The following is a 22,733-nucleotide window of genomic DNA, read 5'->3' as shown; positions in this document are numbered from 1 at the left end:
GTACAGAGGACAGTCTGATCCCAGTAGGTGTAGTTAGGTGTAGAGAGGACAGTCTGATCCCAGTAGGTGTAGTTTGGTGTACAGAGGACAGGCTGATCCCAGTAGGTGTACAGAGGACAGTCTGATCCCAGTAGGTGTAGTTAGGTGTACAGAGGACAGGCTGATCCCAGTAGGTGTACAGAGCACAGTCTGATCCCAGTAGGTGTAGTTAGGTGTACAGAGGACAGTCTGATCCCAGTAGGTGTAGTTAGGTGTAGAGAGGACAGTCTGATCCCAGTAGGTGTAGTTAGGTGTACAGAGGACAGGCTGATCCCAGTAGGTGTACAGAGGACAGGCTGATCCCAGTAGGTGTAGTTAGGTGTACAGAGGACAGTTCAGTGTTCAAGCTGCATTGCTCTGTTAGCGGGCGCCCTCTGCTGCTGCCAGTGGCAGTGGGTGGGACCTGAGCTTGGAGTTGTATAAATGAGCAGACCGCGTCGGTCGCTTCTTGTTTGGAGTGAGTGTGGCCGCGGCTGCCAGAGATGTCTTCAGCCTGCGGGGACATGTGTCAATGCAAGAACGACAGGGGGCTGAGCAGCATCCTGTATAAACTGCTGAAAAACGAAGGGCAGGATCTGCCCCAGGAGCAGCAGATCCCCGCTTCAGCCTCCAGACCCTCGGGGCAGGACTGCCCCTGTAAATCCAGGCGGAAAATGGTGCTCAAGTGCCCTCACATCAGCTGTGCAGCAGCCTCCGCCGTCCTGGCCAAGACGCTGACATTTATAAAGAATGTGCCCTGTTTCCAGGCATTGCCCTGTTGTGACCAGCTGATCCTGTTGAGAAGGTGCTGGGCTCCCCTCCTGGTCCTGGGACTGGCACAGGACAAAGTCGACTTCGAAACGATGGAGACCTCCGAGCCCAGTATTTTACACACGATTTTAACCAATGGGCCACCGAACGTCCAGGAAGAGTCGGGGCATCAACATTCACCTTCGGCTGCAGAGATCCAGACCATTCAGAGGTTTCTGCTGAAGTGCTGGAGCCTGGACATTAGCCCCAAGGAGTATGCCTATCTGAAAGGGATTCTTCTGTTTAATCCAGGTTGGTATCATCACAGATACACTAAAGATTTTAGTCTCGGAAAAGCTTCACGATGGTAGCAGAAGTATAACTGAAATAACTTTCATTGCCAATTTATTTGTGATTTGTTTTTCCATCTTATCCAGATACACAGTTAGTGTAAATATTTTTTTCAGAAACTTGAAGGGTGTTTTTATCGTGTAACTTTCGTAGCATCGCAAAGAAGACTTGGTTTTATTTTTGGTAATTTACGGGATGTGGGCATGGCTGGTTAGGCCAGCATTTACTGCCCATCCCTAGTTATCCTTCAGAAGGTGGTGATGAGTTGCCTTCTTGAGCCACCACAGTGCTGTTAGGGAGGGAGTTCCAGGATTGTGACCCAGTGACAGTGAAGGAATCCCGAAATATTTCCTAGTCAGGATGGTGAGTGACCTGGAGGGGGACCTCCAGGTGGTGGTGGTGTTCCCATGTACCTGCTGCTCTTGTCCTTCCAGATGGTAGTGGCGGTGGGTTTGAAAGGTGCTGCTAAGGAATCTTGGGGAGTCCCTGCAGTGCACCTTGTAAATGGTACACACGGCTGCTCCTGCGCATTGGTGATGGGGAAGAGAATATTTGTGGAAGGGGTACCATCAAGCGGGCTGCTTTGACCTGTATGCTGTCGAGGTTTTTGAGTGTTGTTGGAGCTGCGCTGACCCGGGCAAATGGAGAGTTTCCATCACACTCCTGACTTGTGCCTTGTAGGGATGGTGGACAGGCTTTGAGGGGTCAGGAGGTGAGTTACTCGTCACAAGATTCTGAGTGTCTGACCTGCACTTGTAGGCACAGTATTTATATATGCGGCTCCATTTTATATACATAATAAATATATTATATATTCTTACTGAATCATGGCCAAACCCCATTCCAAAGAGAGTGGGGTTTAGAGTGGGAATACCCACTATAAGTAGGCAGTCTCACACCACTGAGGAATGGACTGTAACTCCAGTCCAACACAAATTCAATAAGAGGAACAACACACCTTTGCACTTCCCTTTTTCATCTTCAGGATGTCCCAATGCACTTTACAGTAGCCAATATAAACATTAAGATCCTACAAACATAAATTACCAGCTAATCTCTTTTTGTGGGATTAATACTGGGCTAAAGCAACTCTCCACTTCACCAAAGCAAGTTATGGTTTCCTTCAAATCCAGCGGAGAAAGCCGAGTTTGACATCATGTTTAGAAGAACAGCATCTCCAATCGGGCAGCACTCTTTCAGTCATTCACTCGTGTCAGATGAGATGCGCAGATGTCTGCAGTGGGGTTTGAATCCACAGTCTTCATATTGAAAGATGTGCATGCTACCATTGAAGGTAAAACTGGAATTTAAAGCTTGTTTAAAACATGCTCACACGTCCTTTAGCACTTATTACCCAGAATTCAATAAAGCGTTTCATTAGTGCAGCCACTCCTGCCCTCGGTTTTCAAATATTTAAATTCGAAATGCTGTGAGACTAATTCTGTATCTGTGGGGCTTCAGTGATGTGTCTGCAAATGCTGAGGACACCACTGGGAACCTATGGCACTTGCAACAGGAAAGCTCTCAGGCTGAATAATGGCTTTTAGAGTCCTTGAAGCTGCCAGGAACTGATAATGCAACTACTAATCTGAGAAGCCTGTACATCCAATGTGAATATAGCCTTAAATATCATGTACTTCCCAACTCAAGAATATCCAAAATTTAATGAGATATGGCTGCTTTACAATATCAGAAACGGCAGGGTACAAAGATATGAGTGACATTTACTGATTTTCAATGCAAAATAAAAAAACTGTCATCTTAACATGTTGTAAGTGTCTTAACATGGAGCGCCCTCACTGGCCAACACAGAAGAGCTGCACTGAGGACCCTTGGCAGGTAATGGAGAGGAAGCCTCGCTGCAGCAGGATCAAGCACAGCCATGATTGCAGCTTCTCAACCACCCAAACTGGCATTGGGCCTTGGAACATTCAGCTTAAATTGAGGCCTTCACATGCATTTGCTGGGTGGGGTGAGTGAGCATTTGAGTGATGGGAAAATTCTGGTGATAGGCAAAATCAGCCTGAATTGGGCATTTTCTATCCTAATTGGCTGCCTGCCTGACAAGGAATGCACAGCCAATCCTAATCTCGACAGTTGTTCTCTACATCATCACTGTACATTTGATTTTGATTTGGGTGGTTAGAAATAGCCATTGGGAGGTGACGAGTCACTCGTGCTTTCATGGGAGAATTTGTGCAATCACTGTTTCTAATCAAGCACCAGGTATGCACTGGTGTGATGAACGGCTCAACTATAGACTCCTCAAAGTACACACTTAGATATACTGGCTTAAATCAGCACTATGGTGCAATATTCCACTCTGTACTTGGATGGATGTAGCCCCAGCAGCAGTCCATCCATGTTAGGCCACGTTGCTTAATCGGTGGCCCAGTATCTACTCCCAACATCAATGACACACTGTGGCTGCCCATAGGATGCAATCCAACACCTCATCAGGATTTCATTCTCTTGTGACCTCTATCCCAGAGAATAAGAGGCAGCAATGTTATGGGAATGCTGTCTCTTCAAGTTCCCCTCCAAGTCACATATCATCTTGACTTGGACACAGCAGATTTTCCTTACCTTGTAGAAATGAGGTTTGAGGCAACTGGACTGGATAGATAGGAGAGTGCGACAGCTCCCTGACTCATTCCCGCCACAGGGAATTTTCCCAGGGTTGGGCTGCAAACAGGATCAGCTGCACGTTCTACAGGGAGGCACTCAATGAGGGTAGTTAACCTGTTCCCTTTGTCTCCCCATCCCCCCTCCCCCAGCCAGGGTCCAGGCCGGCAGCGTCACCAGAATTTTCCCATCATTGAAGTGCTCTCCCAACTGTGTGTGAAGGCCTCCATTATCTGCTTTGGGAGTTTTCAGTGTAGCCCTCCTGCATTGGTGAGTGACTGTGCCACCACCTTCTGGGTTTGTGTCACATGAGCCAGTGACTATGTCATCTCCCTCTGGGACTGGGTTACCTCCCTCTGTGTCTGTACCACGTCGGCCAGCATCTGGGCAATGCCACCAACATTCCCAACCATGGCCTGCTGTTATTGGGCCACGCTCAGGAGCGCTGCTGCAATTTCCAGGTGGCTCTGGGACATGCTCGCCTGTGAGGTGGCAACACTGTCCTGGGCCTCAGCCAGTGCCTGAACAGAATGGCCCAGGCCTTGGACATGTTGATCCATAGCCAAAACTGTCGCCCCCAAGGCCTCCACCGCGGACACCACCCGTGCAGTGTTGGCCTGCGTGGCACGCATGGTCGGCACCACCTCCTGCTGTTGCATGCGGTTGGACTCCTCCACCTGCGTCTGCAGGTGCTGGATGCTCGCCGACACCCTGGCTCTGCGATTGCATCTCCACAATCAATGGGACTGTGTGTTCCTGAAGCCCAAGACCTTTCTGGATGGCACTTAGTCCCTGGGGTCGGCCTGCCCTCCATCCATCCGCCCCCCTCGGGAGTTCCTACCTCCACCTGCTGTATCGGATCAGCTGTGTGGAGCACCCAGAGAATGTCCCAGGAGCCTCTTCACTAACATGGCCAACCGAGGTGTCTCTGGGATGTTGGAGACAGCTGTGACGGAAAGTCAGTGGCATCCTCCGACCCGAAGTCCGGGGTGTCCTGAATCTTGTGTGGAGGGCTGGTGTCCGAGCTGCTTTCATCACTGCTTGGCTCATGGGGGGAGGCTCCGGCTGTCACACCGGCTGGAGGCGGGGGGCGCCAGGTGGACCCATCCCTTCTCTAGCAAGACCTGCAAGACAAAAGACAGGCCATATGATTAGGGTGGGGGGGGGGGGGGGGGATGGGATGAGAGGGTGGTGTGGGGGCGGTGTTGGGGAGGGGTTGACCATGTGTCACAGGGAACTGCAACTAAGCAGGGTCTCACTTCTTCACCCGCGGCCGAGCTCCACCCCGGCAACCTCCCATTCCTCCGGTCCACCAACCACGTCCAGGGCCCTTTGCTCTGCCAGGGTGAGGTTCCGGAGATCCAGCAGTGCCCCTCCTGTCTTCTCCCACTGCATGGCCTTCTCCTGGGGGCGGGTGGGGGGCAGCACATAAACCAACAGTGTCAGACAATCCGCCGCATGCAGCCCGGTGAGGGGGGGGGGGGGGGTGAGGTAGGTTTACGGGTATGTGGGGCAGGGTTAGTGCCAAGGGCACACTTCTGCCTACTCACCCTGGCTCCGAGGAGGTTGTGCAGTTGTGCAGTGTTTTACAGCACTGCTGGCCTGCCCGGATAGTGTTGCCCACGGTGCTGACTGCCTCTGCCACCTGCGCCCAGGCGCAACAAAAGGCGACAGCTGGCAGCCTCCTTTCCGGGCCGGGGTACAGGATCATCTGCCGCTCCTCCACCGTGTCCAACAGGGTCTGCAGCTCGGTGTCTGTGAACCTCGGGGCTGTTCTCTTTGCTGCCATCTTGTTAGCTGGGATGGTGTGTGTGTGGGGGGAGAATTGTTTATCAGCAGCTTCAGCTTGTCAGCCTTTGGGTGTCAATCACAAAACCGGTGAATCCGGCACCGTTTCTCATTAGAATCGATTGTCTTCCTCGTGGCACCAGCACTTACCCCTTAATGCCAGCTGAATCGGTGCAGGTGCGCCGCCAGTTTTTCTGTCATAAAAGTCCATGGATTCTGCGTTGCCATCAAGTCTCAGAAATGGGGAATCCCACCCAGGGTCTCCATTTGGTCGCATCGTCAGAGTCCTGCAGCCTGTGAGCAAATACTGCCCAAGGTTCCCTTTAAGCTGCATATCCGTTAGGCCACACAGCAACCCTGCATTTACCATGCAGACTAAGGACAAGTCAGCCTCCGGAACGACACAGAAACTTTAAAGAAACAGCACACTAAAAATGAACAGGCTGCGCACCACAAAAAAATATGCTTGAACACATATTCTGAATGGGATTTGAGCAGGCGGCATTGATCGCATTGCACAGAATCAGAGAACGTATCGCACTCAAAGAAGCCATTATGTGAGCTCTTCAGCCAGAGCTGCTGCTCTAACTCCATTTCTCTGAGCACTTACCAGGTCCCGCAGTATTCAAATAAATATTCACATCCTTTTTAAATGATGTGGTAATAATGCCTGGTCAATAGACACTTGTGGTAAGCCCTGTGTGAAAAGTGTCTCTTTTAATTGCACCCCCCCCCCCCCCCATTCTTCCTCTGTTAAATCTTTAGAGTATGTCCTCCTTATTTCCAATATGTCAACCACAGTAATGAAAGGCAGAATGTTCTGAGAAAATGGCAAAATGTGAGGTTCTGATGAAAACTGGCATCTTTCTGGCAGGATTTCACTCCAGGTCTTCTGACACCTTGTTAAAAAAAGTAGGGGGCTTATTTTGTAATGTCAAAAGATGGGACCAAACGATGCCGGCAAGCTTGGCTCCACAGATGGAGTGTGGTGGTATGACTAGGAGATTTACGGTACCTATCTGCCATTGGTGCAGCGCACTCGCTGCCCATTGGCTCAGGTCGGTCATGTGCCTCTCTGCTGATTGGTTGAGGCTAGTCATGTGACTGCTCACCCATTGGCCGAGAGGCAAGTAGTCCCGTTGGACCCGGCAGTCGGCCTTTCTCTGTAAGTCGACTGCCGGGCATACAACTAGTTGATTAAAGCCTGATAGAACATAGAACAGTACAGCACAGAACAGGCCCTTTGGCCCTCAATGTTGTGCCGAGCCATGATCACCCTACTCAAACCCACGTATCCACCCTATACCCGTAACCTAACAACCCCCCCCTTAACCTTACTTTTTATTGGGACACTACGGGCAATTTAGCATGGCCAATCCACCTAACCCGCACATCTTTGGACTGTGGGAGGAAACCGGAGCACCCGGAGGAAACAGGAACTTCTTCACGACTCGAGTCCAATTGATGGTACATGAAATGAATGAATGAAATGAAAATCGCTTATTGTCACGAGTAGGCTTCAATGAAGTTACTGTGAAAAGCCCCTAGTCGCCACATTCCGGCGCCTGTCCGGGGAGGCTGGTACGGGAAGAGTGCCCCATCTCAAATTTAATAGACAGACCCACCTTCTCCAGCCCCCCGACACACATTGGGAACCCCCCCCCATTCTTTATCACCAGCAATTTCCCCTACTCGGCCCACTATCCATCATTAATCATTCAATCATCATCGGCAATCACTAGCCCCTCCCCTCCCACCCCACATCCATCATTGATCATCGCTGGCAATCCTCCGCCCCCCCCCCCATTCTTGGCCTGCCCCAACCCGGAACCTTGCCAGTGCCAACCTGGCAGGGTGCCAGGGGGCAGTGCCAGGGCAACACCCTGCCATGTCCCTGACTACCCGGGAGGGGGGCCTACACTGGCCTCCGTGCTCCTGGCGTGGTCATCGCCACTGATGAAGAGCAGTCGTGATTCACACCTGCGGGGTGGAGGGCTGAGGCAGGAACATCGGTTGTTCCTGGATGAAACGGCGATATGCCTTTTACATTCAACTTGAATGTGCTCGTGGGGCATGAACCTGGTTACATTGCCGGCCTGGGAGGGGGTGGGGGTGGGGGGGGGGGGGGGGGGGGGAAAGAGGGGTTGTGGTGGATTCTCATTTCGAGATCACCCCAGCGCAAATCCCGTTATGGCCCTCTCGTGAGAGTTAGTGGCCATAACGGAATTTGCACCCGTGGCCAATGTTCGCAGAACCCCCCCCCCCCCGCTGCAATGTTTCACTACTTATCCTTTCATCATTTCAAAACCTCAATTAAATTAAGGTTCTTTCATCCAGTAGAAAAGGGTACAATTTTTCAAGCCTTTCACGGCAGTAACAACTTCCCATTTTTGGTACCACACTGGCGATATATTTACTAAACTCTCTCTGTGCTTCTAATATCTTTTATAAATGGCATAAAATACTCTGACTCTATACTAACCAATGTCTTGTGTAAATTCATTGTCACTTCCTTGCCTTTGTATTCAATGTCCATGACTAAAATCCAGAATCATATTATGGGGCGCAATTCTCCCAACGGGAGACTGAAGACTCCGGAGTGTTTCACTCCGGCGTCGGAGGCCGCTCCTCGCCCCCTATTCTCCCACAACCAGGGGGCTAGGAGCGGCGCCACGTCAATTTCATGCGCCCGGCCTTGGCGCCGCGTCAAAGCGGCGTCGCATAAATGACGCGGCCGGCGGCACTTAAATTACGTCACCCGCACATGCGCAGGTTGGCCGGCGCCAACCCGCGCATGCGCGGTTGCCGTCCTCCCCGCGGGCTCTCCGCAAGACATGGAGGATTGATCTTGTGGGGCGGCAGAAGAAAAAGAGTGCGTCCTTTAGAGACTCCGGCCTGCCGATCGGTGGGCACCGATCGCGGGCCAGACCCCTACTGAGCACCCCCCCCTGGTGCTCGATCCTCCCTCCTCCCCCACAGGCTGCACACGCAGCTTTCGCGCACTGTTCACGCCGGCAGCGACCAGGTGTGATTGGCGCCGGCGTGAACCCGTCGGATTGGGCAGGCCGCTCGGCCCACCCGGGCCGGAGAATCACCGCTCGCCTGTTAGAAATGGTGAGCGGCGATTTTCCGAGCAGCCTGTCGTGAAACGCGGCACGCCGTTTTGGGCAGGGTGGGAGAATCGCGTGGCGGGAATCACTCGGCACTCCCACGATTCTCCCACCCGGCGTGGGGGTCGGAGAATCACGCGCATGGTATTTTCTACCTGAACTTCCAACATCTCTAATTGAATCTAATGTTACACTTAGTTTCCTTTTCCTTTTTCTTAAGTTTTACTATTTCACACTTTGCTGCTTGAATTACATTTGTCACCTAACTGCATACTCTCTCTTCTCCAGTAATCTTCTGCTTTCTTCCTCACAATTGACTGAGCCCTCTAATTTGGTATCATCTGCAAATTGTGATATTATTCCTCCACAGAAAATATAATTAGAAATACAATGAGAATGGAACCTACAAAATAAACATGCATCACCTCTGTCTTACGTTCAGAACAGAGCAGCAAAATAGCAACATAAATCATTTCCGATGTGCAATGCACAGGTACAGTAAATTCTACACAACATGAGGGGCCAATATGATTTGGTGCACAGTCCTTTGAAAACACCTTTGAAAACATAAGAACCGATGCATCAGCCTTTTGGTGGCCCTTTGCTGGTTTCTAAAACATTCCTAACCCTCAGACTTACCATTCTGTACAACATTATAAGCCCTTTTTGTTAATCTAATACTATCTTTAGCCTCTTTAGTAAGCCACAGACCTTTCCCACTGAGTTTCTGTTTTAATGTATTTTTGTTGAACATTTAAAAATGTTTCATAGAATTCACAGTGAAGAAGCAGGCCATTCGGCCCATCGGGTCTGCACTGGCCCTTGGAAAGAGCACCATACTCAAGCCTACACCTCCACCCTATAACCCAGTCTAACCTTTTTGGACACTAAGAGCAATTTATCATGGCCAATCCACCTAACCTGCACATCTTTAGACTGTGGGAGGAAACCGGAGCACCCAGAGGAAACCCACACAGACACGGGGAGAACGTGCAGACTCCGCACAGACATTGACCTAAGGCCGTAATTGAACCTGGGACCCTGGAGCTCTGAAGCAACAGTGCTAACCACTGTGCTACCGTGCAGCTTTAACTGTTTCTCATTGTTTAATAACCATCATTCTATTTAATTTATTTACCCAATCAAAAGATTAGCCCCATCTGCCCTCATACTTATGTAATTGGCGTAGGGATGGGATTTTCCATTGGCTGATGCTGAAATCGGGAAATGTGAGTGGGCGGAGAATCGGTTTTGATGCAGAAATCATGGCGGATGCCGATTTCACGCCAAATCGCAATTCCCCGATGCCTCAATAGCGGGCGTCAATGTGTTCCACTCCACACGTACAATAAACACCATTGGAATATCATTAGCAGGCCTGACCCGGTATTCTCCAGGTCCTCCGCAATTCTCCGCGTGATGGTGAGGTTCACTTGCGCTTTTAAAAATCAAGAAGCTGGCAGCGTGGCTGATGAGGAAAGAGGAGGTAGGAGATGCAGAGGAGCGACCGTGCTGCTGGTCCTGACACAGGCTGGGCTGGCTGGGAGGGGGTGGTCCCTGCTAAGGTGAGGGGGTGACAGGGGGCTGGGCATAGGGCCGGTGGGACCCCCCACGGGACTGGAGCGGTGTCCAGGTATGAACCGCCATTGCCTGGCCCCGAGACAGCCATCTTGCTGCGCACTCCATTAACCATCCACCTTGGCCCCTGGTTCTGCAGAGTGTCACCTGCCATATGGGTACCCCCAAGTCACCACCCCTGCACCCTACCCTCCGCCATATCATCCCTACTCCAACCAGTAACCATCCACAGGCGGGGCAACAGGCGGCCCGCCCACGGACAACACCCACAATAGCCCCTAAAGGGGGCACCGGAAGGGAGCTGCGGAGCGTACCGCTGGCAAGGGTAGTACCAACCAACGGTATCCCTGGCAGCAGGGTCGGGCGCCAGGGCCGGAGGGCCCCATCGTGCTGAGCACCGACAGGGACTGGGGGGGCAGAGATTGGGCGGGAAGAGGACATGGGGGGCAGTCTCCGCAGTGTCAATTGGGGCCACCATGTAGCCCGTTGCACCTGGTTGGGCATGGGGTTACACACCATTCTAGCCTGTCGGTTTTTCACCCCATGCAGACAATGGATATTGAAATTATTATTATTTTTTTAATTTGGTGTACCCAATTCATTTTTTCCAATTAAGGGGCAATTTAGTGTGGCCAATCCACCTAGCCTGCACATCGTTGGGTTGTGGGGGCGAAACCCATGCAAACATGGGGAGAATGTGCAAACTCTACACGGCCAGAGCCGGGATCAAACCTGAGACCTCTGCACCGCGTGGCAACGGTGCTAGACACTGCGCCGCCGTGATGCCCATGGATATTGAAATTAAACCAACAATGATGGCCTTCCTCCCAGTCGCCTCAGCCCTGGGAGATGCACTGTGGCTATACGAGCAGAAGCTGCTCGAGGAGGAGGAAGCTGCAGCAGCAGAGCCTGCCCCAGAGGAACAGGAGGCAGCCAGTGAGGATGGAGAGCTGGCTGCCCAACAGGCTGTGGAGGAGGAGGAGGTGCAAAGGAGGTGCCACATGAAGCCTCGCGTGTACCGGTAGCACCTGTAATTTGAGGTCCTATCAGACCAGGCATGCCGTCGAAGTCCCCGGCTGAACGGGGGACAATTCGAAATATCTGCCAGATCATGGTACACCTGGTGCCACGGGGGAAACGGGAGAGGACATCTGCTCCCAGTGGCCGTCAAGATGACAGTTGCCCTGAACTTTTACGCCACGCGCTTCTTCCAGGCGCCGAGTGGGGACCTGTGCGGGATCTCAGAGCTGGGTGCATCGGCAAAATATATCCATTTCTTTTTTTTAGAAAATATTTTATTGAGGCATTTATAATTTTAACATTTTAAGCAACAAAGAGATCCAACACACGCAAAAACCCCACATTAACATCCCCAACTCCCCCAGCCCAAAACACTAACAACCCATGCATTAGGTTCCCCGCCTCATTCGTCACCTCCATGCCTCCCCCCCCCTCCCCCCACTCCTGCTGATGGTCAATTCTTCTTGAAAAAGTCGATGAATGGCGGCCACCTCCAAGCGAGCCCCTGTTATGAACCCCTTAAGGTGAACTTAATTTTCTCTCACCTAAGAAACCCTGACATGTCACTTTCTCAAACACCCAACTTTGGAGGCTCCGAGTCCCTCCATCCCAGCAAAATCCGTCTCCGGGCCACCAGGGAGGCCAAGGCCAAAATGTCGGCCTCTCTCCCCCACTGGGCTCCCGGCACTTCCGACACTCCAAATATTGCCACCTCTGGACTTGGAGTCACCCTCCCTTCCAGGAGCTCTGACATGACATCCAAAAATCCCTGCCAAAATCCCCTCAGCCTCGGACATGCCCAGAACATATGGACATGGTTCGCAGGACCTCCCCCACAGCACTCACACCTGTCCTCCACCTACCCAAAATACCTGCTCATCCGGGCCACAGTCATATGAGCCTCGTGGACCACCTTGAATTGGATCAGGCTAAGCCTGGCACACGGCGAGGATGCATTGACTCTCCTCAGGGCCTTCTCCCATAACCCGACTTCCAACTCCCCTCCCAACTCTTCCTCCCACTTCCTGTTCACCTCCCCGATTGAGACCCCTTCCCACTCCATCAGTTCCTTATATATTTCTGAGACCCTCCCCTCCCCAACCCCTGTTCTTAACATCACCTTATCCTGTAACCCGCTTAGTGGGAGGCGAGGGAAGCCTGATTCTGCCTCCGGACAAAATCCTGCACTTGCAAGTACCTGAACCCATTCCCCCCTGGCAACTCAAGCTCCTCCAGGCTCGGGAAACCCTCCTCAATGAAGAGATCCCCAAATCTTTCAATCCCTGCCCACTGCCACCTTCTAAAGCCCCCGTCCAGTCCCCCCCCCCCCCCGGAGCAAACCGGTGATTGTCACTGATCGGTGCCGACACCGACGCCCCCTCCAGTCTCATGTGCTGCCTCCATTGCCCCCACACTGTCAGGGCTGCCACTACCACTGGGTTTGTGGAATACTGAGCCGGCGAGAATGGCAGAGGTGCCGTTAACAGAGCCTTCAGACTGTAAGATGCCGCCTTCACTCGCTCCCATACCAACCCCGCCCCCACTACCCATTTCTGAACCATTGATATATTAGCCACCCAGTAGTAATTAGTAAAGTTCGGAAGGGTCAAGAAGGACCTCCTTCACCCTCGGGACTTTCCTGGCCCATATAAAAACCGAGATCGCCACAATCATCTTTCTAAAAAATGTGTTAGAGATGAAAATTGGAAGACACTGAAGCATGAACAGCAATCTCGGGAGGACTGTCATTTTCACAGTCTGTACCCTCCCCGCCAATGACAGCGGGAGCCCGTCCCACCTACGGAAGTCCCCTTAATCAACCTGCCCAAATTTAATTTATTATGCTGACCCCAGTCCCTTGCCACTTGAATCCCCAGGTACCTAAAACACCTTCCCACCACTTTGAACGGCATCTCCCCCAGTCTCCTCTCCTGTGCCCTTGCCTGGATCGCAAAAACCTCACTCTTGCCCATTATCATTTTGTAACCTGAGAACCGGCCAAATTCTTCCAGTATTCCATAATTCCTGCAATTCTCTTCAATGGGTCTGTTATATAAGGGATCAAATCGTCCGCACAGGGCGAGACCCTATGTTCCAAACCACCCCAGCCAAAACCTCACCCATGTCATTGATCCTTATATATCTCCGATAGGCCTCCCTCACCCGCTCACACGCATCCTCCTCCGCTAACAGCCCACATCCAACCTCCATTGCGGGCGCTGAGCGTTTCCTTTGCTGACTTGCAAGTCCACCCAGAGCAGGGTGTGGTCTGACACCGCTATTGCTGAATATTCAGCATCTACCACCTTGGCCAGCAGCATCTTATCCATAACACAAAAGTCTATCCGGGAATGCACCTTATGCACAGAGGGATAGAATGAAAACTCCTTACTCTTTGGTCTCCCAAATCTCCATGGATCGACCCCCTCATGTGCTCCATGAACCCCGAGAGCTCCTTTGCCATAGCTAATACCTTCCCAGACCTAGAACTTGATCGATCCAACCTTGGATCTAGGACCGCATTGAAATTTCTCCCCATAATCAGTCAATGTGAAACTAGGTCGGAGATCTTTCCCAGTACCTGTCTGACAAACTCAACGTCATCCCAGTTCGGGGCATATATATTTATCAATATCATGGCCATTCCCTCCAATTTCCCACTAACCATAACATATCTACCTCCCTGGGTGTGCTTCTATAATCCCCACCTCGAATGCCACCCGCTTATTAACCAAGATTGCCACCCCCCTCGTTTTAAAGTCTAGCCTCGAATGGAACACCTGTCCAACCCATTCCTTCCTTAACCTAACCTGGTCCCCCATCTTCAAATGTGTCACCTGCAACATGGCCACGTCCGCCTTAAGTTGCCTCAATTGCGCAAACACACAGGCCCTTTTGACTGGCCCATTCAGTCCCTGAACGTTCCACGTGACCACCCTGGTCAAGGGGCACCCCGCCCCACTCCCCTGCTGATCAACCATAACCTCTCCTCGGCCAGTCCTTGGCCCATGCCCCGCACTTCCCCGGCCCGCCTTCGGGCAACTACCATCATCAACCCTCCTCTTTAAAAGTCCCCTCCCCGTCAGCAGTATAATCCCCTTCCCCACTAACATCGATCTTCAGCTCACACCCCCCACTTTACTTCTGTGAACTAGCCAGCCCAGCTAGCCTGGCAGCCACCACTCATGGCGCCTAGCATCCTACCCCAACTGATTCCCCTCTCCCCCCACTCTTAGTGCAAACAGTCAAACCACAGGCAAGTAATAAAAACAAACAAACAATCCTTCCCAAGGTCCGAACACAGAGGCCCACCCATCATCCCTTAACAAAGAACTGTAAACCAGCCTAACACCAAACAGAACAGAAAAACGGAAAAAACGAAAGAAACCCAAACAACAAAAACCCAACATTATTCACAGTACAATACATGCACTCCTCTTCTCCTCTATCAAAGTTCAAGGTCCTCCTACTCCTGCCAGTCCATTCTCCTTCATAAAGTTTGCTGCCTTCTCCGCCGAGCCAGAGTAAAGCTCCCGGCTCCCATAGATCATCCATAGGCGAGCTGGGTACAATAAACCAAACTTTAAAGCTCTTCTTGTACAGGGCCGACTTGACCTTATTAAAGCTCGCCCTCCTCTTCGCGAGCTCTGCCCCCTCTGGTACACCCGAATCTCGACGCAATCCCAGGTGCATCGCCTCGTCTGCCTGGCCCACCTCATGATACGTTCCTTATCCAGGAACTGATGCAATCGTACCACTGTAGCCATCTAAGATGGCCACCTATAAAGGACCATGGGGATTATGGCCAACCCAAGACTCAGACAGATACACAGCCTATGTGTATCTAAAACACAGGTAACTAGACCTGACCGAAACCCTTAGCTCTTTGCCATTTCAATGGCTCATTTTCCCAGGACAATAGGACTCCAATCAAGCAACCAGTACAGCCACAGACTGATCGGCGCCACTCCCTTACTCAGAAAGCACAACTGCCAAGGTCAATGGCCGCTAAGGACAATCCCTGCTACCAAGGCACCTGCCCCTTTATTGGCCGAAATCGAAGAAAGTGATCAGAGCCCGGTCGAACTATTGGGTCCAAAGTTAAGGACCGCCCCAAAGAGCGCAAAATCCCAGAGGGATAAAAGAGGACACAGCCATGTGTTCTGTGCCTACCCAATTGCAGCAGGAACAGCCAGCTAATTTCAAGACCAACGATCGCTACCTGACGGATGACAGAGACAGAGCCACTTTCTTCGAACCAACCAAGTCAAATCCAGATAAAGGCCTTTATCCATTTGCACACTGCCGGTCGACCTGAAGTTAAGTATAGGTTATTGTAGCGGATAGGTGTAGTTTAACTCGTAGCAGATATTGTGTTTGCATGTTGAGATAACTCTTGTGTATGTAAATAAACCATCTTTTGAACTAACTGGTTGTGTGGTCACTTGATCGATATAAGGGAAAGGCTTGTGGTTCACTGAGATAAATAAATAGAGAAACACCACCATCGCCCTCGGCAGCTCACTCCCCTGGGGCTTGTGCATCAGTGTCCTGTGGGCCTGATCCACTTCCAACGGCCGATTAAACACACCTTCCTCAAGCAGCTTCTCCAGCATCTTCCCAACATACGCACCTGCATCTGTTCCTTCAATTTCCTCCAGCAAGACCACAATCCGGATGTTCTGCCTCTGAGAACAGTTCTCCAAATCCTCCACTTTCTCCAGCAGTTGCTTCTGCTGGTCTCGGGTCAGCCCCATCTTTGCTGCCACTGAAGTGGACTGTTCCTCATGCTCCCCCGCCTGCTCCTCCAACCTCTGGTCAACCACCGCCTTGATCGAGTTCACTTCCCTGGCCAGGACCTCCAAACTTTCCTTCCGCTGTTAGGTGAACTTCTCATTCAGGAAGCTCACTAACTGGTCCATTGACCACTGAGCCGGCAGGGCCAGACCCTGCACGTCCTCCATCTCCACGTGCGTTGTCCGCTCCTCTCTTGCCTCAACCAACTGGTTCTCTTTTTTCTGGGCACTTCTGGACCGCAGCTCCATAAACTAGGGGTCACTCTCTTCTACTCTCACTCCTGCACCATTTTCTGACAAAATTCCTGCGACAAACCGCGTAAAGGCTACAAAAGACTGCCATGAGTGGGAGCTGCCAAATATGTAACCACTCACTCCATGGCCTCCACCGGAAGTCCAAAATATATCCATTTCAACGTGCACCGAGCCCACCAGAATGCCAGGGCATGCTGTCATCACTGAGATGTCCTTGGTCCAGGAGTTGATCAACGGGATCCATGTTGTCCTATAAGCATCTGCAGATCACAGGCCACTCTACACAAACCGCAAGGGATGTAGAGTGGCAACTGGTGTGTGAGCATCAGATGTACATCAAGCACGTCTGCACCTGATACCTGGGCAATGTGCATGATGCCTTCATCCTGGCACACTCGATGGTTCCTGATTCTTCAAGGCACACCCCTGGCCGATGGTTTGGCTCCTGGGTGACGGGGGTTATCTGCTGCGGTCGTGGATGATGACACCTATCCGGAGGCCACAGACCGACGTGGAGATGTACGACGACACCCATGCAACTACCAGGGGCATGATCAAACGGTGCTTCAGCATACTGAAGATGCAGTTCAGGTGCCTGGACCGCTCTGTAGGGGCCCTTTAGTATGATGCTGAGACAGTCGCCCGCATTTTGGCAGCCTGCTGTGCCCTCCACAATATCGTGCAGCAGAGGGGCGACGTGCTGGAGTGGGAGGGTGAAAGCCAGTCCTTGTCCGATGAGGAGGATGCGGGCGAAGGCGAGGATGGACAGGACATGGGGCCTGGGCAGGTATGGGATTCTGCACTCATGTGCGCCAGGGCCAACTTGCAGGGGACGCTCTGATCAACTCCAGGTTCAATGACTTGGGGGGGGGGGGGGCTGGAGACTGGCCAGGGACATGGACAGCGCACCCCAACTGCACACCCACCCCTACCCCCACCCCACACCCACTGCCACTCCCGTCCAACATCCGACCACCCCTCCCCCCACCCACCACTGCCCTGCAACTCCCTCTGTGATAGATAGCCGCTGCACCATGGGTTACAGGCCTGGGTTGCCAGTGACACTGGGTTTGGTCCATGGATGGAGGTTAATGACAACCCACGCTGCGATGAGCTCTGGTGTTCCGCATTGTTTGACAACGTTTGACCCCTGCCCACGGTAGCACTTTCCTTTGTCCACCTGGGTGATCCCTGTGTGCGAGCTGGCCATTCCATCACATGGGCCCATCTATTCTTGGGGTGGCGGAGGGGGTGGCGGTGGGGGGATGATGGAGGATGGGGGTGGGACACTAGAACAGTGAGCACTAGCTGAACCGCGGCTACCGAGCCAAGCCCACCCTCAAGGTCCACCCATTCTTTGGGATGGGGTTGGTACCAGGGGCACCATGCTGCCTACTCACCCTGGCCGCCCTGAGGAGGTCATGCAGTTTTTTCCTGCATTGCTGGCCAGTCTGGACTGTGTTGCTGATGGCGCGGACCACCTCTGCCATCTGCACCCAGGCATGGTGAGAGCTGGCGGCTGGCTACCTGCAGGGTAGCTTGCCTCCCCTGCACGGCGTCCAGCAGGGTCTCAAGCTCGGTGTCCGTAAAACAGGGTGCTGCTCTCTTCGCTGCCATCTTGTTGGCTGGGATGGTGTGTGTGGGGAGTAAAGTGTGTATATGCAGCTTGTCAGCCTCCTGAGTGTCAATCACAAATCTGGTGAATCCCGCACCGTTTCTCATTAGAATCGATTGTGCTCCACGTGGCACTGGTACTAACCTCTCAATGGTCGCTGAATCAGTCCAGGTGCGGAGCCAGTTTTGCTGTCGTAGAAATCCACGAATCCTGTCCTGGTGTCAACACTCAGTCTCAGGAATGGCGAATTCTGCTGCTTGTTTGTAATTGGAACATGTTGTTTCAAACTTAATACGGAATTTGACTGAATTACTGATCAATCTTTCCCAATGGATCTTATACTATTACACTACTAATTAACCCTGTCTTATTGCACAATACTAGATATGTAATAGTTGTATCCCTAGTTCTTTCCATATCAAACTGTCACAAAAGTATTCTACAAGCTCATCTGCCAGACCACCTTTTCCGATTTAATTGGCCCAATCTCCATGTAGACTCTGTAGAAAGTTTTAATAATATCTTATTTAACGGTATAACTACTGTTAGGGAGCATGTAAACTACTCCCACCATTATTCTCTGACAGTTGCTATTCCTTTATATCCTGATTTTCTCAGCCAAGGTCCTTTCTCACTAATATCCTAATATCATGTTTCATTATCAGGGTTACTCTTCTGCCTTCCCTATTTTGCCTGCGATTTCAACATGCTATTTACCTTGGAATATTTATTTCCCAACCTTGGTCACCATTTAACCATAGGCGCGATCTTCCCAAAAGGGTACAAAGTCGCCGAGCGAGTGCGTTTAGTGGCACTCGCAATGCTGAGGAACACATGGCTATTCAATGCGACTCATTTTGAATAAGAGGCCTGGATGGGAAACGCATGGCTGAAGCCTCACATAGCCCTATTTTTTACAATGGGTGTTCCGCTTACCGGAACTCCCCATTGTAGCGACAGATCGGGACGCCATTTTAAAATGGCATCCCTATCTCCGAGGCCCTGAAAAGAATCCCTAGCCTCACCCCAAAGGGCGTGCCCCTGACCCTGTCACACCCGCCCCTGCCCCGCGCACACTGGGCAACCCCGGCCCGACTGCGCGCACATAAATACCAGCTTGTGACAGTGGCAGTGCCAACTGGGCACATTGGAAGTACCCAACTGGGCACATTGGAAGCACCCATGCCAGCTGTCAGTGCCACCTAGGCATCTTGGCAGTGGCTGGGCATCTTGGAAGTGCCAGGGTATCCAGGTGGCACCAGCAGTGCCAGGGCACAACCCTATCCAAAGGGAATGCAGCTGGGGGCTTTCAATCCACTTTGAGACCCCCATGAGCGCTATTCCATCTGGTCCCCATTTGTGGGGAACAGTACCAAACGGCGCCCGACTGAGGTCCTCGAGGCAAAGGGATTGATTCCTAAAGCCTCAGGTTCCTCGGGAATCTGCACATTAGGGTAAGGCTTACTGCCTCACTCTAATATGCAGATTTGTTAAAACGCAATCCCGCCATTGTGGGCGGGATTACCCTTGCAAAGTCTCGCGAGATTGCGGGAAGAGTACGGTCCATGAAGAAAATAATAAAATATAATATTGAAGTCACTGATTTCCAAACGTACCCTTACATGAACCTTCCCGCACCCTATTATCTAGTTTAAAGCCCCTCATGAGGATATTGGTCTCAGCACAGTTCAGGTGAAAATTGTATTGGCGGTGCAACTCCCTCATTCCCCAGTGCTGGGATCAGTGCCCAATGGTTTGAAACTCATTTCTCTCACACTCTAATTTCTCTCATTTCTGAGCCATGCGCTCAACTTTTTGATCTTATTTACCCTCTGCCAATTTTCTTGTGGCTCCAGAGAACCTTATATGGTTCTGCAATTAAATTTAGCCCCTAGCTATTCATAATACCTTAGCAGAATGTATTTCTTAGTCCTATCTATACTGTTAGTACCAACATGGATAATGACAATTGGATCCTTCCTTTCCCACTCTAACTTTCAGCCCTTGGGTATCTTTAACCCTGGCACCATACAAGCAAAACAGCCTAGCGGACACATGCTCTCAGCTACAGAGAACAATATCCATTCCTTTAACTATACTATCTCCCACAACAAATGCATTCCTTTTTACTCCGCTGAATGGCTCCCTGCACCATGGTGCCATGGTCGGTTTGCTCATCCACCCTGCAGGCCTTGCTCCCAATTACACAAGCTACAAGAACCTCAAACCAGTTGAACAATGACAGGAACTGAGGCTCATCCGCTGCTATCTTCTAGATCCTCATACCTGCCTCACCCATAGTCACATCCCCCTGTCCCTCACCATGGATCAAATCAGAAGTACCCAGTCTACAGAGTGTGACTGCCTCCTGGAAGAAAGTGTCCAGGTAACTTTTCCCCTTCCGTTTTGCATATCAGTGTCCAAATCTTGAACTCGAGCTCATCAATCCTGAGTCTCAGTTTGTTGGGTTGCAGACACTAACGGCAGGTATGGTTTCCATGAATCAGACTAGTGTCCATATCCCACATACTACAGTTGCAACACATCACTTTGCCATGCCATCTTTATTTAATTTAATTTAACTTATTAAGTTTTAAGTTTAGAAATGCAAATCACTTGTCAACTATGGCTATATTAAGTAGCTTAACTAGTTACACAATAAATTTAGTGCAATACTTGCATATCTCCAGTATTGCCCTCATTTAGAGGGAGAAAACTCACCTAATTAATGCTTTTGAACCCTCACAAGCTACTGAAAACTGAAAGAAAGGTATTAAAAAATAGCAACTGCAAAGTCAACATCTGTAACAGTAATTAATACCTACTCTGGCAAACACTTTTAATTGATTGATAGATAACTGCCACTGCCAGACAGTTTCTATTAAACTAAGCTTTTTTTAAACTACCTTGCAGTTTTAAAGTTTCAATCCAGAGTCTGGATGTTAATTTAAATTATATCTTGAGAAAAATGCACGAGAAATTACCACCTGTACTAAATTCTAATTTAGCACTCGAGGTCATTGCACTCAAGCCTCATTGTCTCCATCCACCCTGTGCCCCACTCTCCACCATAGTGTATGAAACATAGAAAGAGGCCATTTAACGTGCCATTTCTCTGATGACTCCTTGCTACAGCTAGATCCTCTGTCCTGCCCGGTCCTATAACTATGTATTTTCCTCTAGTTCAAGAATGGATCCATTTTTCCCTTGAAAAGATGGAATACTCTCAGTCTCACAAGTTTCCTCTGGAAAAACAATTCAAACTGTCTATTTAAAGGAAATTCCTCCGAGCCTCACCTTTCGCGACTTCAGTGACAAGTCTAAATTCAATTCATGGTCTGTCACTGCTGATTCATCAACCAAAAGAAATAGTGGGGCAGCACGGTGGCGCAGTGGTTAGCACTGCTGGCTCACGGCGCCGAGGTCCCAGGTTCGAATCTGGCTCTCGGTCACTGTCCGTGTGGAGTTTGCACATTCTCTCCGTGTTTGCGTGGGTTTCATCCCCATTACCCAAAGATGTGCAGGCTAGGTGGATTGGCCACACTAAATTGCCCCTTACTTAATTGGGTACTCTAAATTTATTTTAAAAAACCCAAAAGATATAGTAATTCCCTATTCATTCTGCCGGAACCTATCGTATTAAAACTAAAACTCTATTAAATCCCCACTTAACGCTTCGCGATTCAATATCTTTACCTAACAGATATAACTTATTTTTAAAATTTAAATATGCAGATACTGTACAGCATAGTCAAATATAAACTGATCTTGACAAGCATACACACTATTTGTTTTTGCTTTAATTTGTGACCGCCCCATTGTAACAAGCTTTGCAATTGAAATGTTTTAATTCAAGTCGAGGTCTGTTCCAGGCGTCTTGTGATTTATTAATGGGGTTTGCACATTGCTCTGTGTGGTGTTGAAATATTGCATTTTCTTTTGCAGAGCTCCCAGGACTGCACTGTGTAGAGTACATTCAGAGTCTTCAGCAAGAGGCACGGCAAGCACTCAATGAATACGTGAAAACAATTTATATACAAGATCAGACTCGCTTTTTCAACCTGATCATTGCACTTTCCATGCTCCGATCCATTTGTGCGGGCGTCATTGTTGAACTTTTTTTCAGGCCCACTGGCAATATAAATATAGAGGACAAGTTGCTGGACATGCTGTGTGTCCATAGCAAGGCTCAAGCTACAGGGAAAACGAGTGCGTAGTAAATGCTGGTGTTACTCAATGCGGATATGCTGTACAATAGTCTATTTAAGTTATTTGTGTTTTTTGCAGACAGTATTTTTGTAAAACATATGGTATATTGCTAATCTTGAATTGAATGTGATTTGTCATGAATAAATGCAATATTATTGAGATTCACTGAACTCTCATAAACTTGCTTAATTTTCCAGTAAAGCATGTTGTTTTTCTTGTTTCGGTATGGAAATATTTAATGTTTTGTGACATTATTTACCAAACGCTTCTTCATCTCCTGCAACCATTATCTAGTCATTTTGATGACCTGCACATTGTATCTTGACCTAGATTCTTCACTTTTGTATCCTAATAATAAAATAAAGTGCTTTTGTGTTGAGGATAATATATAGCTGACAGTGGATAACAAAGTTTTGATCTGGCTGCTTGATAAATGTTTGCCATAAACCGAGAAAGAAAGAAAACTTGCATTTATCTAGTGTCCAAAATACTTCATAGATAGTAAATTACATCACATTTACAGAACAGGAATAAGTCATTCAACCCGACAGGTTGATGCTAGTATTCATGCTCCATGCAAGTCCCCACCAACCTTACGTCATCTGACCATACCAACAT

General features: G+C 50.0%; 1 protein-coding gene across 1 annotated transcript; it reads left to right on the top strand.

Annotated features, from left to right (window-relative positions):
* The first annotated feature begins 476 nt into the window (after positions 1-476).
* On the top strand, positions 477-22,316 carry nr0b1 (nuclear receptor subfamily 0, group B, member 1). Its single transcript, XM_038802249.1, has 2 exons — positions 477-1,080; positions 21,852-22,316. Exons 1-2 carry the CDS (start codon positions 522-524, stop codon positions 22,121-22,123), a joined length of 831 nt encoding a protein of 276 aa, XP_038658177.1. The 5' UTR covers positions 477-521; the 3' UTR covers positions 22,124-22,316.
* Positions 22,317-22,733: the final 417 nt, after the last annotated feature.

Source organism: Scyliorhinus canicula, chromosome 7 (genome assembly GCF_902713615.1).
Source record: "Scyliorhinus canicula chromosome 7, sScyCan1.1, whole genome shotgun sequence".
NCBI classification, from domain to species: Eukaryota; Metazoa; Chordata; class Chondrichthyes; order Carcharhiniformes; family Scyliorhinidae; genus Scyliorhinus; species Scyliorhinus canicula.
This window is presented reverse-complemented; position numbering and strand designations above follow the sequence as displayed.

Coding starts and splice junctions, on each gene's coding strand:
- nr0b1 (XM_038802249.1), top strand. CDS start 522: ATGTCTTCAGCCTGCGGGGACATGTGTCAATGCAAGAACGACAGGGGG. Junction 1,081..21,851: donor GATTCTTCTGTTTAATCCAG/GTTGGTATCATC, acceptor TTTCTTTTGCAG/AGCTCCCAGGACTGCACTGT.